The sequence below is a fragment of the Echinops telfairi genome, unplaced genomic scaffold (genome assembly GCF_000313985.2).
Source record: "Echinops telfairi isolate 266 unplaced genomic scaffold, ASM31398v2 ScPeMD7_2291;HRSCAF=2852, whole genome shotgun sequence".
Lineage (NCBI taxonomy): Eukaryota > Metazoa > Chordata > Mammalia > Afrosoricida > Tenrecidae > Echinops > Echinops telfairi.
In genome coordinates this window covers 5,390,158-5,405,061 of record NW_022106189.1, presented here as the reverse complement: position 1 = coordinate 5,405,061, position 14,904 = coordinate 5,390,158, and the positions used below count along the sequence as shown (strand labels likewise).

The following is a 14,904-nucleotide window of genomic DNA, read 5'->3' as shown; positions in this document are numbered from 1 at the left end:
AAATTCTCAAATGCAGTTCCACACACTGCTAACTATTTTCAGGTGTCTGCAAGTACAACGGTGTGGGTTTAAATGTGGTTTCCACTTTGGCCACAATTTATTTCTGGGGAGCAATGTTTCTCAAGCTATGCTTGTGGACATGTTCCCAAGGTTCCCTGAACATTTTTCTTGTCCCCCATAAAAGCAGATTACAGCACTCAGGGTTGAAAATCTCTGGCTTAGGATCCTAACACCACATTGCTTGTCTCTCCCACACAGCACCCAGCCCAGGCCAGCACTGGGCAAATGAAGCCGGGTTCTGCTGCACAGTGCTTCCCGGAGGTAGGCACGGAGACTTGCTGCCACACTTGGGCCCTTTCCCAGAACTGGAAGAATCCATGTTCTGCCCTTCACCTTACTGAAAGACGAATAATATTCTGGGTTTCCGGAAGGCTGTCAGAGACATACTAAGTGCGGCTCCATTCACAGTACAGTGAGGGCCAGGGATAGGAGGGCCTTTAGCAAGGTCACACAGTTAGCGGAAACAGAAGTGGCCCATTTCAAGGTCAGTCCCAGCCCACGAGGATGCTACCTCCGCTGGTCCACTGATTCGAACGCACGCAGGAAGGCCCGTCCCAGCGTCAGCATCCGCGTCCCATTTCGGCCCTCTCCGTCCCCGGTCGCCCGCGGGCACGCCCCGGCTGGGCCGAGCCCGTCACAGCCTTTCCACACGCCCCGACTGGCCCGGCCCTGCCCGCGCCGCGCGCCCTCGGCTGAAAGAAGGAGCGCAACGGCGGCCACGGCCCGCGCGCTCTCCCGCCCGGCCGCAGAAGCGGCGACGAGGCGCCAGCGCCACCGGGCGTCGGCGCGCGTCGGTGACGTCACGGGACGCGCCGACGATGCACGCCGAGCGTCGGCCCGAGCTGCCAGGCCGGAGCGTCTCGGTCTCTCGGCGACGGGTCCCTCCTCCGAAACTCGGCGAGGGAAGCTCTGCCAGCCGGCAGCTCCTGAAGAACGTGCCGGGAAGGTAACGCGGGAGAGGCGGCTGGTGGACACGTCATCCCAGCGCACCGGAAGCGACCTGAGAATGAAGAGTAAGCGAGCTTCAGGGCCACAGTCTGGGAGAAGGGTGCGACTATGAAGGGTCGGGGACGTAGTGCTGGTGGGCGAGATGGATCTGGCTGCGTGTCAGTGTAAGGTCTGAGCAGGAATTTGCCACTATACCCACCAAACCAAACACCACATCCACTGTCATTGGGTAACTCATAGCGCCCCTGGGTTTCTGGGACTGTGACCCATCGGCGGAGGAGACAGCCTCAGCTTTCTCGCGAGGAGGGGTTAGTGGCTTCGAACTACTGACCTGTGATTAGCAGCCCAATGCCTAACTCACTACACCACTAGGGCTCCACTTTACATAAGAGAAACCAAATCCCAGAGTGCGGGCTTGATGCCTGGGTTGCAGTGAAGCGCCCCTGGTGGGTTACTCTGTAGGTGTGATGCCGAAGCAGAGCCCACGTCACTGGACAGACTTAGGCACTACTACCCTGGCTGACCATAATCAAGGACTTGCTCCGCTGTGACCCAGTTTCCCCTCTGTAAAGTACTGATGGCAGAGTGGCTTAGATATTGCGTGTTCCCCCACAAGGTCAGCAGCTGGAAACCACAGGAGAAAGACCGGCGTTTACGCTCGGAAAGAGTTACCATCTAGGAAACTCACAGGGGCAGTTCTGCCTTGTCCTATAGGGTCTCGATGGCTGGAAGCCACCAATGGCATTGAGCGTGAGGAAGGTACTGATGATGACCCTCTCGGTGTAAAGCTCAGAGAGCATCCCAAGGTGTTGGGAGACCTGCAGAGTAAAGATGTGCTCAAGATTTTGAGATCCAGTTCTCTCACTCCTACTTCTTTGCACAGGTTAACGATAAGCTGTGATTTTTGTCAAGTGCATTATAGCATAATCATTACCTTAAAGGATACTTTTGAAGATGAGTGAAGTCGTTTTGACTAGCTGCTGGCAAGTAATGAGTGCTCAATAACTGTTGTATAGAACTGCAGAAGAGACTGTCAAGCCTTCTGTTTACCCTGTGACAAGTGAAAACAGTGATTCCTGGGGTCCCAGCTTCTACAGGCAAGTTGTAATCCCCACCTTCCATTTGAGAGGGCATGGAAAAGGGATATCATTGCTGATGTCAGATGGATCTTGACTGAAGGCAGAGAATACCAGAAAGATGTTTACTTGTGTTTTGACCATGATAACATATTCAGCTGTATGGATCATAAACTATGGATAGGCTTGAGAAGAACTGGAATTCCAGAACGCTTCATTGTGCTCATGCAGAACTTACACCTGGTCTAGAGGCACTCATATAAACAGAACAAGGGGATGCTGCATGGTTTAAAGTGTGTGTGTCAGGGTTATATCCTCACACCATACTTATTCAGTCTATATGCTGACCAAGTCATCAGAGAAGCTGGCTTATATGAAGAAGAATGTAGCATCAGGGTTGAAGGAAACTTTATTAACAACCTTTCATATGCACATAATAAAACTTTGCTTGCTAAAAGTGGAACTTGAAGCACTTGCTGATGAAGGTCAACGACTTCAGCCTTTAGTATGGATTACAACTCAGTGTGAAGACGACCAAAATCCCCCAGCTGGACCAATGGGTAAATCATGATAAATGGAGAAAGGGATAAAGTTGTGAAGGATTTTGCCATGTTTGGATCCACAATCAATGCTCATGGAAGCAGCCATCAAGGGATCAGATGCCACATTGTATTGGGTAAATCTGTTGCACAAGATACCATTAACATGTTGAAAAGCAAGCAGGTTTCTTTGAGAACTAAGGTGCATCTGACCCAAGCCATGGTATTTCCAACCACCTCCAATGCAGGTGAAAGTTGGACGTTGAATAAGGACGAGTAGAGAAGAATTGGTGCATTTGAAGTAAGGTGCCAGTGAAGAGTATTGAAAGTTCCGGGAGGCCAAAAGAACAACCAATCTGCCTTAGAGAAAGTACAGCTAGAATGCTCCTTAGAGTCAAGGATGGCGAGACTTCATCTCACGTACTTTGGACACGTCGTCAGGACAGACTACCATAGTTCCTGGAGACGGGCATCATGTTTGGTAAAGGAGGGACAGTGAGAAAGAGGAAGGCTCTCAACAAGATGAGCTGACACAGTGGCTGCAACAATGGGCTCAGACATAAGAACAGTTGTGAGGTTAGTGCAGGATCCGGCAGTGTTTCCTTCAGTGTACATAGGGTCGCTGTGAGTTGTAACCAACTTGATGGCACCTAACAACATATCCTTCCATTTGAGGGAGAATTAGACCCTCAAATGGTTGGCTTGTTCAACCATAAACTTTTAAAAACTCACTATCATTGACTCAGTTCTGGCTCACAGCAACCCAGTAGGGCAGGGTAGAGCTGCCCCTGTGGATGGTAACTCTTTACAGAACTAGAAAGCCTTCTCTCTCCCTCCCCTTTGGAGGAGCTGACCTGGAGGAAGGCAGCCCAATGCATAGCCACTATGCCACCAGGACGCCAAACGTAAACTAGGGATGAGCCAAGGCACTGGAACGAATAGCGTGTTGTGGGCTCTGCACTGAGCTGCTGACCATGAGGTCCCTGGTTGAGGCTGTCTACTCCAGTAAAGATTTAAAGTATCAGAAACACCCCAAAGGGCAAATCTCCCCTGCCCTAGAGGGTTGCTATGAGCCGGATCGACTCGATAGCAATGGTTTTGATTTCTGGTTTTGAGGGCAGACCCATGTTTCTAATCATTTGACCTTCACAACAGACTTCCGTCTCATTCTTATTGCATTCACATCATATTCTGCCCAAAAGCCACCATTTTCTACTTCAGACAAATTAAGTCAGAAGCAGGAGTGTAGTTGTTTTTAGAGGTTAAAACCACATTAATATTTACTTTGAATTGGAAGAACTGTTTGAAGACTGTCTGGCATCGTTGCTGGGGCACCATCTATTTAATATGATCCATTTCAGTTTCCTGGAAGTTAAAATGGGGCAAAGTTTTTCATTTTGTAAAGTCATTTCAACTCCATCTAGACTGTTGGCCTCCTTCTCTGGTGTGCCAGAGTGCAGTTTGGTTAATTAGGTGCTTTTTTTCTAAACAAATAATAACCATTTCCGTATATGAGAGTAAACCATAATATATGAAATTGGACAAAGGAATCTATAGTTTACTAAGATCCTACAGATTCCCACACACAGTCAGGTTTTAGAAGCACCGTTTTAAATCACAGCCTTAACACTTCTCGGTTAGGCGTGGCAAGGGCGGGAGATGAGACATCTGAGAAAGCTTTGTGCTCAGCTCCTCTGTGACACCACTCCTGCCTTCCCCAACTAAGCTAGTTCTTTTCAATGGCCATACCCCACAGGAACTGATTGTTTGTTTTACTCCCCCAGGTGTGATCTACAGTGCCCTTGCTCAGAAAGAGGCAAAAGAGCTCGATGTTCAGGTATGTGCTTGGCAGGCAGTCTAGGAGCACTCCAGGGGGTGGTAAAAATGCCTCCCTTGCTGTGAAGCCTCTAATGCTGGCTCAGACCTTCTTCCCCGCGGTGCTCCTGGTCTTCCTAGTAGGCAGACCGCTCTATCAGCATCTGTTGTATCCGTATGCTGGCCTCCCCTCCGCTCTGCCAAAGTAAAATTTGGTTAACTGGGACCTCTCCTTTTTTCTTTAATGAACTTGATAAATGATACGAAATTTTCTATATGAGGGTAAGTCAACAACTTTTCCTATAAACTCAGGCATCTTTATTAAACAAAAATATCAAAACATGAAGCTATTCGTTCTCGACACATCCTCCACTGAGGGCTTTAAACCTGAAGGCAGGTGTCCATGTCTCTAGCCCAAAGAATTCTCTCTGCTCTGATTTACGCATGTCAGAATGGGAATTTGGGCACCTTCAAGGGACACAAATTGTGTCCTTTTGAAATGTTCTCTGAATGCAGTTACTAAAAGAAATCCGAGTAGGTGAGGTCAGGGCTGTAGGGTGGATGGAGGGGGTAAGGCTTCCCAATAAAGCTCATGTAGCACAGGCCCTGGTTCCCTGGGGGGATGAGCAGGCACATTGCCACGATGGAAAAGGTGTCAGCGCAACTTTCCTGGCCTTTTTCTCCACGGTGCGGTTTCCCATGGTCCTAAAACTATTTCTAGGAAGCTCCCATGATGGTTCAGCGCCCTTCAAGGAGAGCTGTCAAGATGACTCCCTCAGGATTAAAGAAAAATCTGCCCCCATAACCTTCTGAGCTGCCCTCACCTCTCTGCCATGAAGTTAACTGGCGACACCAGATCTAGAAGTCACTCTTGATTAGTCCTTTCTTATTCGAAGGCACCCTAGTGAGACCAAGATAGGTGTATTATTGAGAACTGCTCTGCAGCCACGCATTGATCACAGAGATACGTGTAACCTGTGTTCTGTGGAACATGCCAGTGTGTGCATGAACTAGACTGGAGTTTTGATTTACCTTCATATATTACTCGTGAACATTTCTCCAATCACACATTCTAATACAATTTTCCACAGTTATGACTACAACAAATTAAATTTTCCTAATATCTCAACATTATTTAACAAATCTTTTACTACAAATATATAGTTATTTAATTTAAATTTTAAAGGTACAACTCAAGTATGTCCAGGTCTCTCTAATATCTTCTTTGCCCTGCAATGGAGGCTTACCAGGGTTGCCCACCTCTGGGACTCTCTCCCCTCTTGGTCCTGGCCTCGCCACCACTCTGCACTCATGGGCTGAGTGCACTCAATCTCCACGGTGAGATTGTCTAATGATTTTTTTTTCACTTCCTTGCTGTGATTTGGGTGGAAAATTTATAGAGAAAATCACTTTTCATTCAACAACTCATATAGTTTGTTTTCGACATGGATTGCAACCCCCACAATGTAACAGCGCCCTTCCCACTTCCTCCCTATTTCTCCCTTCATTTATCCCCCTTTCCTTCCCTGCTCACCTTCTCAGCTGGGCTCGTGGGCAGCTTTCCTGTGGCCAGTCGTTGTAAGGACACAGACCTCCATGGGGTGATTGTTCACCTGGTCTTTCAATTAGCTAGGGTGTGCTACAGGGTGATTTCAGTTCCAGGCTTGGAGGGTGTCTAAGGCCCAGAGTCTTGGGGCTCCACCTGTCTCTTGGAGACCATTAAAGCTGGACTTAGTATGATGTTGAGGGTTTTTCCAACTTTTTCCCTCTAGGCCCAGGTTCTCTTTTCGTAGCCCTGTCAAAGGTCAACTGGGGTAGCCTGGCACCGTCTACTTCTTCGGGTCTCAAGGTCACAAAGGCTAAGGTGCATGTGGTCTGTTAGTCTTTTCAATGAATTGTTTCCTTATTGCTTTGGTTTTCTTCACTCTTGGCTCTGGATACCTCTGGTTGGACCTGCTAGTGTTTATCATTTTGAAATTTGTTCCACTTTTTCTGCTACTCTCCAGAACTTTCTCTTGTGATCCCAACCAGAGTGATCAGGAGTAGTAACCAGGTACCACCTCGTTCTTGTGGTCTTAGGGCCAGGGCTTGCAGGGTCCACTAGTCCATCGGACTGATTGTTTCCATGCAACTTCAGTTTTCTGCATCTTCTTTGTTCCAGATAGAGGGAGACTAATAACCGCATCTTAGATAGCTGACCTCTAACTCTCTATTCACCAAAGTTGCTGTTCACCAAAATAGGATGTAGAACTTTCTTTGTGAACTGTTAATGCCTATTGACCCTGGTGTCCCCCTGGTGGCTCAGGCCCAGTGACTCGTCCCCTCAACATGTCTGGTTATGGCTAAGGACTTTGCATAGCTCTCCCCCCTGTATGCTTTACTGTATGCCTGCATACCTTTGTGGCACATATAAATACACATGTCAGACATATATCTATCCGTGGGTATAATCCCTTTGCCTTCCTGTCCCTGCCTATCTGTATATCCACTTGTAGATTATTGTTAGTACTGACATTGCATGAATAAGCACGGAGTAGTGTGAGGGGTCTTCAAAGAATTCATGGGAAAATAGGGAGGTTTACCGAGCAGATCATCAGTCTTGCACTCATCCATTCACCTTCTGTCTCAACTCATCCGTTGCCCCACACTGCCGTCGCTGACTCCAATTCTCCTGTGTTTCTTGTTTCCATGGCTCCCCCTTTCCTGACCCGCTGAACCTGGTCCTGGCTAAGTGCTGCCCTTTTGATCTGAAATATGTCGTCAGTTCCAGACCTGAAGGGTGACTAAGAGCCATAGTCTTGGGGTCCCACCTGTCTATCCAAACAATCGGCTTCCCATTGATCCTTGCATTCCCTGTTCCTGGAACATTCTGAAGCCCCTGATATTTGTTATGGTTGCCATGGTTGCCTTTAGCTCTGTGGGAACAGCATGGTGTTCTGTCAACTCCCACCATACCCCCCTGGTGGGCACGATCTTTGACCCTGCCACGGTGCCCTTCCTAGGCAGTGTGTCAGTCTGGGTAGAGTAGAGAAGCAAATCCATGGACACACATATGTGTATAAGAAAGAGATTTATATACAAGAGCAAATGAACATTGAGAAAACACCCCAGCCCAGTCCAGATCAAGTCCATAAGTCCAATATTAGCCCATGTTTCCGATATCAATCATAAACTCTTCAGACTCATGAAACACATGCAATGACGCTGAATGCAGAAGATCACAGGCCAGTGGGTAGAAAGTCTTTGGATCCACTGTCATTGGAAACATCTCAGCTCTGGCAGGGGTTTCTCTGTGGCTTCTCCGGCTTCCAAGGACTGGTTGCGTCCATGTGGCTTGTCTTCTGCAATGTCTCCCAGGGAGTAGCAGAAAAAGAGGTGTCTTCCATCTCCAAGAAGGAAGTACCAGATTTCCCAGAATTCAAGGCCATGCCCACACAGAAGTCTCATTGGCTATCTCCAGATTGACAGCCTAGACTCCACTCCTATACTCTTAATCCTTAAATTGACACCAGATTAGGTGACTACCACAGGCAGGCAAATCACATTTGACCCTGCAGTTGAAGTGGATGTTTCCAACGTGCTTGATCAATCTGGCAAACACTACCCAGGCCTCATAGAGAGTGGGTTTCCTGGAAGACACACTGTGGAAGCAGAGAGGTCTTGCTGTCTTCTCTAGGAAAGAAGGGGTGTGGGTATTTGTAAATCAGGGCACAGGCCTTCCTCGTCGCGGTCAGTGGGCCTGTGGGCGCCACGCGGAAGCAGCCCGGTGCCTGCCACCGGGAAGAATGCTGTGCAGTCCATTGAACCTTCGCCCCTCTCCCTTGCAAATGCAGGACTTGGCAGCTATTGAGTGCCTTACGGTGTTCACAGCCAGTTAGACGGTTAGACGACTAAGGGGCCGACAGCCCCAAGTGTCCACAGTAGAACCCCCTCTGGAGGCTGTTGAAGCTGGCCTTCCAGAAGCATGTCCCATGAGTGGGTTCATGCTGCCAGCCTGCCCGTTGGTGGTCGGACAGCTCACTGTGCTGCCTGAGCCAGAAGCAGCAGGCTCCCACAGGGATTGCAGACAAGACCGGGCCAAGGCCAAACTCAGAGGTCGGGTGCTTAGGGTACCATCCTTTTAAGGGTCTATGGCAACCAGCCACTGCGTTTTGCCGTGTGTGGAAGTGAGTGCGAGTAGGCCAGGTGCTGTGCTTGGCAGTGCCTTGCCTTCCCAGGCCTGAGATGGCACAGATCTGCAGCCATGCCCAAGGGAGCTTCATCTGGGTGTGGCCCTGTCGGAGCCCCGCCCCAACCCCCAGCTGGGCTCTTATCTCTTGTGTTCTGCTCACTGCCCTCCTGCAGCCCCTCCTGGCCCTGACTGAGCAGATCGCTCTTCGACAGTTCTCATGTTTCCCTACCAAATGGCAAACGGTTCCTCCTCCGCCAGTAACCCAGAGCACTAAGGGGTTGAGATTTGATGTTTGGGGCTTCCTGGCACACCCAGCCCCAAGCTGGCGCCCACCTTCCACGTCCTGGCAGTGGTGAGCAGCAAGCTCTGGGCAGTGGGCTCAATGCCCTCCAGTAGGGCATTCACATCCGCAGCCTTGGGGTCCTGGGCTGTGGGACCAGAGCAGTCGCACCACCTCTCCTGCAGCCGGCGGGGTCCGCCCGATCCGAGGCCTTCGTGAAAGCCTTCTTGAGGCGCAGCCTGCCCCGCATGAGCCAGCCAGCCCTGGAGGACCAGCTGCAGCGCAAGGCGGTCGTGCTGGAGTACTTCACGCGGCGGAAGCGCAGGGAGAAGAAAAAGAAATGCAAAGGCCTCTCTGCCCGGCAAAGGAGGGAGCTGCGGCTCTTCGACATCAAGCCAGAACAGCAGAGGTGAGCCAAGCCCACCCTGGCCCCCATGCGCCTGGCCCAGGGCTGGCTGGGCCTCACCTCCTCCCCACCCACCCACCCAACAGGGGACTTTGGAAACCAGGAACAGTGTGGGTTACAAGTTGGGTTGCCAACCACAAAGTTAGCAGTTCAAAGCCACCAGCCATTCCTTGGGAGAAAGATAAGGCTGTCTGCTCCTGCAAAAAGTTATTATTTGAAAGTCCCTAGGGAGCAGCCCTCCTCTGTCCTGTAGGCCCGCAGAGCCAGCTTCGCCTCACTGGCTTGGAGCTCCTGAAACTAAGGGTGCGTCTCCCTCGTCTGCCACAGGGGGGCAGCCTTCCTTTACCAATTTGAGCTGTGCTTGGGTTTGGCTTTCCCTAGCAAGACTTGGTGAGATGGGCACTTTAATTGTTTGGCATCGGTCCTAGCCTTAATAAGATCAGTGCTGTAAGTGAGACTGTTGCCTATGGCAACTGGCTGTTTGTCTGTCGCTTTTCGTAGACAGGAAAGAGGAACTGATACTTCCCAATATATACCTCCCTGGAGCTTTGAATAGCACTAAAGAGAAGCACCCACTGGGCCTGTTTTTCAAAAAAAGATGCTGCCCACGCGCTCCAGCAGTCTCTGAAAGGGCTATACCACGTCCCGTGGGCGGTGTGTTCTTCCCGGCTGACACACCGTTCCCGCTGGCCTCTATTCTGCTGTCTCAGGACTTTCCGTGGGCTTCCGCTCAGGAGCAGGGGCAGAGGCAGTCAGGGCGGCACATCCTCGGTGGCCCCTCAGGCAGTCGGCCGGCCTGGCCTGGGGGTCCGCCTAGGTGGAACCAACTGCTTCATGGAAGCGCCGCGGAGTGACCAGGGCACCTGAGAGTGACACAGGAAATCCTGTGGGGTCCCTGCCAGGCTCCATTCACCTTCCATGGCACCCCAGACAGCCGCAGCTTGTCCCATGAGGACTTACTAAATTCAGGTTCACCTAACAAAACTTCACTAACAGTGACCAATTGAAGTCTGCCTCGAGGAGAGAAGTCGGGGTGAACGCACGGAGGCACCTGGCCTTCATCACCCCACCAGCAGAAAGGCGCCGGGGAGGGCACTGAGAGTGGGCAGTGAGGTAGCCACCGTAGAACCAGGACTGGCGGGGGCTTCTTCAAGGTCCCTGTCTGGTTCTCGGTTGGCACTGAGCCAACGGCTGGGCTCTAGGGAGCACCCTTTGGCCTCCTCCTGCCTGACTTCTCACTGTCTCTAACTTTACCACAGGTACAGCCTTTTCCTCCCTCTCCATGACCTCTGGAAGCAGTACATCCGAGACCTGTGCAACGGTCTCAAGCCAGACACGTGAGTTGAATTGTTGGAGGTGGCACGTTGGGGCAGAGCCCATGTCGGATGTTCTCTGTTGTGAATGCCGTAAGAGGTGCCTGCCTAGCTTGAGATGCCTGTAGAGCTGTGTGCTTCTCTCAGGACTGCCCGGGGATAATGTGAGGGGCCGTTTGCCTTGCAGGCAGCCACAGATGATCCAGGCCAAGCTGTTGAAGGCAGATCTTCATGGTGCGATGATTTCAGGTACCTTGCTAAGACCATGTGGTCATCCAGCCGTCAGTCACCAGGGTCCCTGTGGTAGAGAACCAGGCACACAGACCCCACACCCTTCATCACTGCTTGAGAAACCCCCATTCCACTGAGGGTCACAGGGGGTGGAGAGGAGTTGGGCTACTGGGTCCCTCGGCACCTTCTCCACACAGGGACCCCTGCCAGTGTCCCAAAGGGCAGAGCAGCCATTCGCCTGGGTCTTGAGCAGCCCTGCCTGGGGCTCAGAAAGCAGCCTGGCAGTTGATTCCAGGCTGACGTCTGCAGGCAGACCCCTCCCCAGAGCTCCAGACCTGGGTGTGAGCTCCCAGGTGTCCCCTGATGCCGCCCCTCATCCTGACCTCCCATCTCAGGCAGTCAGCAGTGTGACACTGGTGGTGGTGCTGCTGCTGCCAGTGCTGGCAAGGTGGCTCCACGTCTCAGAGGCCCGTCACAACAGGAGGCACACCTGGCCCTGCACCCTCCTCACGGGCACGACTATGTCTGAGCCAGTGTTGCAACACCTGTGCCATCGTGTCTGGTTACGGGGCTTCCTCCGGACCACCAACACAGCATTCCTTCTCCTGAGACCACGGCCGGAGTCCAGGAGACCTAAGGAGCTTCTGACTTCCTTCCTTCAAGACAGTGTACCTGTTGGCTTGGACATTTTCACTCCTGACCCTCACTTCCAGGCCCTGTACCTGAATCTAAGCCCTTTCAGAGCTCCTCATGCACCCCAAGCCCCTGAGTGATGGGGAGGAGGGTTTCAGGACAGACAGCAGATCATGTTCCATCCTGGCTTCAAACCTCCCAAAGGCACCCATGCTACAGTGGCCTGCCTCCACCAAGCTCCCCAGGCCTCTGGGCATTCCTCGGCTCCCCTCTGGCCACCCTGACCGGCCTTGGGGCCTTGGCATGGTCATGGCCCCTCCCTGACCGGCCCCTTTCCTTTGCAGTCACAAAATCCAAGTGTCCCTCTTACGTGGGAGTGACAGGGATCCTGCTACAGGAAACAAAGCACGTCTTCAAGATTATCTCCAAAGACGACCGCCTGCGAGGTACAGAGCCACCTTCCAGGCGCTCCATCACCCTTGGCGTCATGTACGCAGCCGCTCCGTCCAACTGTGATGTCAGGCTCGAGGAGCCCACCTGCTGGCCCAGTCGTTCTCCCTGAGGCAGTTGTGGGCACAGGCATTGGGTGGGGGTGGGGGGGGGCAGGAAACGCAAGAGACCAAGGTTAAGACCCTCTACCTGCCAAAGGGGGTCCCTGGGTGGTGGCAGATGGTTAAGTGCTCAACTACGAGTGAAAATGTTGGCAATTCAAGCCCAGCCAGATGCACCTGGGGAGACAGGCTGGCTAGGTGCTGCCGGGGAGGAGTGCTCCTCGGCACACATGGGGCCTGAGTCAAAGGCAGCTAGCAAGCTGCCCTGCCCCGGAATGCAGCCACCCGGGTCAGAGGGTACCCGGAGTCCCAGTCCTAGCAGCCAGCCAGGGGGACTTCCACGCCCTGCCTCGCTTGCCTGCACACCAGACTCCAGCACCAGTTGCAGGAGGCTGTCACCTGTGAGCTTGGTTTTACTCAGTTTCCCCCTCTGTTTCTAGCATTTCCTGCCGCACTTGTGTTTAACCTCCAAAGGTGGGCTCCCGGTTCCCCACTGAGCATAAAGCCAAGAGTCCATCTGGAAATGGTCAGGAACAGATTTTCTGGGAGTTTGTGGTTGTGAGAGTTTGGTTTATTATATATAACCTCTGGCCCTAAAAATTAGGTGGTGGTATATTTAAAGGAACATAAATGGAATTGGCCATCTAGTGGAACGAACTCTGATCCTGGGGCTGCCGCCTTTCTGCTTTCCCCACTTGCTGGAAACTTGTTCCAGTCCTGATGCAGGCCTTGTATGACTAACTTTCTGCATGCAGTGAACCGACGGCCAGTGTTTTTCCTGCTTCTCCCCCAGTTATCCCCAAGCTCAACTCTGTGTTCACCGTGGAGATCGATGGCTTCGTGTCCTACATTTACGGGAGCAAGTTCCAGCTTCGGGCAAGTGAACGGTCTGCGAAGAAATTTAAAGCCAAGGGGACCATTGACCTCTGAACTCTTAAGATTTCCAACAGCCAGAAGTGGGTGACAGCTGGAACGTCCCGCTCTTTGGAGAGGACCACCCATTTGCAAAGAATCCTTATGTTTCTGACCTGTGCGAGGGGTGTTCACGGTCGTGTGTGTTCTTGAGCATGGCCTATAGAGAGGAAAAGAGAGAAAATACACAGGCTGTCTTCAACAGTGGTGTCACTAGATTTTTATTTTAATGTTGACTGCTTCCTGCTCCATCACTTGTGTTTACAATAAACACACACTCACACACACACACACACACACAGGTATAAGATGCTCCGACTGCAGGATCCCTGCAGAAGGGCAAGCAGGAGGACCCATGGCACCATACAGAGTTGCCCTTTCGAAACTCCTCCTGCGCCAGCCTCTGACTCTTTAAATGGCCGAGGAAGGGCGAACGGTCAGGGGACGGCTGACTAGGACTCAGAACTGGCACGGACCGGGCTAGTTGCACTTGTTCCCAGTGGCTCCACTCCGGGCAGTGGCACTGAGAGGACGGGGTGGCGAGGGAGCTCTCCCCAAGGCCTAGCCATCTGGACGCCCACGTCCTGGGCAGTGCAGCTCACATCACAGCCCCATTGGTGCTGCCGAAGGGCTTCATCTAGTCCCGTGTGCATGAGGCCCTTCCACACAGGCCGCCTGGGGGCAGGCCAGGCTGGGCTGGGTGAGAGCAGGAAGCGCTGCGGACTGTGGTGCGCTCACTCGGGAGTTGGGCCTTCCCAGGCCTGCTATCAGGAAGGCCACCTGGGGCATAGTGTGGCTCAGAAGGGCCTTAGCCCTGTCCCTTGCTGACTGACAAGGTGGGGACAGACGCTCTCCTGGTGACAATGGGACGCAGCTCCCGGGCCTTCTCCCTCCCACCCACAGGAGCAGCAGCGCCTCTCCCACTGAAGCCCCACGCGGGCACAGGAGCAGTGCATTCACTGGGACTGTGTCACAGGACAGCTGTGCCCTGCAAGGTCCCTGATGGCTGGTTTTGCAGAAGTAGACATCAGGCCCTTCTTTCACGGTGCCTCTGGGCAGACTTGAGCCTCTCACAGTTTGGTCGGCAGCCCATGGCCACTGAGGGGAAAGGACTGGCCCAGCCTCACACACTCCCTGAGGCTCCCGCTGGCTGCGTGTGGTGTCCACTGCTTGTCAGGGAATTTCTGGCAGCCTGGACACTGGAGGCCAGGCTCCACCCCGCACGGTGTGACCAAAGGCTGGTTATGTTGCATCCATTGTCCCCTGTGATGCAGAGCCCGCCCATGTGGGCTCCGCGGCCAGAAGGAGGCCTGCAGCCTCAGCATGCCTCGTCTGGGAGACCTGGCCATGGCCTGGCCTTCCTTGTTTGCCGTGGGAAGCAAGGTGGGCACCGCTCCCAAGTCTCCCCGCCTGCGGATGGCAGAGCTGGACGGAAGGCCGTGGGCCACCCAGAGCCTGTGCTTCAGGCTAAGCTCCCCCACCTCATGGACTGCCCTTGGTGTGGCCTGGCTCCCCCAGGGGCTCTCAGCATCTTCCGTGTGGGGTGGTCCCACCATCTGAGCGCCACCCAGGGAACGGCATAGGTGCTCTCACTTCCTCGGCCACACTGCGCCTGCCCGCCCCTCCTCAACGTCAGAGGCACCCAGTGTTGTGTAAATACACAGGCGCTTCCCAGAAAAGTTGTTGGTACCACTTGCCATGTGAAATCTGTTTTTCATTTGGCGCAGACTCAAGTTTCCATGTGAGTTGCTGCTAACGCTAATGCTCTCCCCCTCCCAAGGGGCCTTGGTGAGAAACTCACCTGACACGAAGCCCCTGCTGTGCCTGCTGGCAGGGTCTTGGGTCCTGTGCCCCAAGGGCTGTGCTGTCCCCCACAAGAGGGAAAGAAGGTGGGTCCATACCAGGCAGGGCACCAGCTTCCACTGACGCTGCGCCTGCAGCCACAGAGCCAGGCTGCACCCTGCAGCTA

At 52.9% G+C, this 14,904-nt stretch overlaps 1 protein-coding gene across 1 annotated transcript; it reads left to right on the top strand.

Moving 5' to 3' along the window:
- Positions 1-901: 901 nt before the first annotated feature.
- On the top strand, positions 902-13,137 carry POP4 (POP4 homolog, ribonuclease P/MRP subunit). Its single transcript, XM_004704705.2, has 7 exons — positions 902-1,073; positions 4,408-4,460; positions 9,075-9,298; positions 10,555-10,632; positions 10,796-10,857; positions 11,817-11,918; positions 12,817-13,137. Exons 1-7 carry the CDS (start codon positions 1,067-1,069, stop codon positions 12,951-12,953), a joined length of 663 nt encoding a protein of 220 aa, XP_004704762.1. The 5' UTR covers positions 902-1,066; the 3' UTR covers positions 12,954-13,137.
- The last annotated feature ends 1,767 nt before the right edge of the window (positions 13,138-14,904 follow it).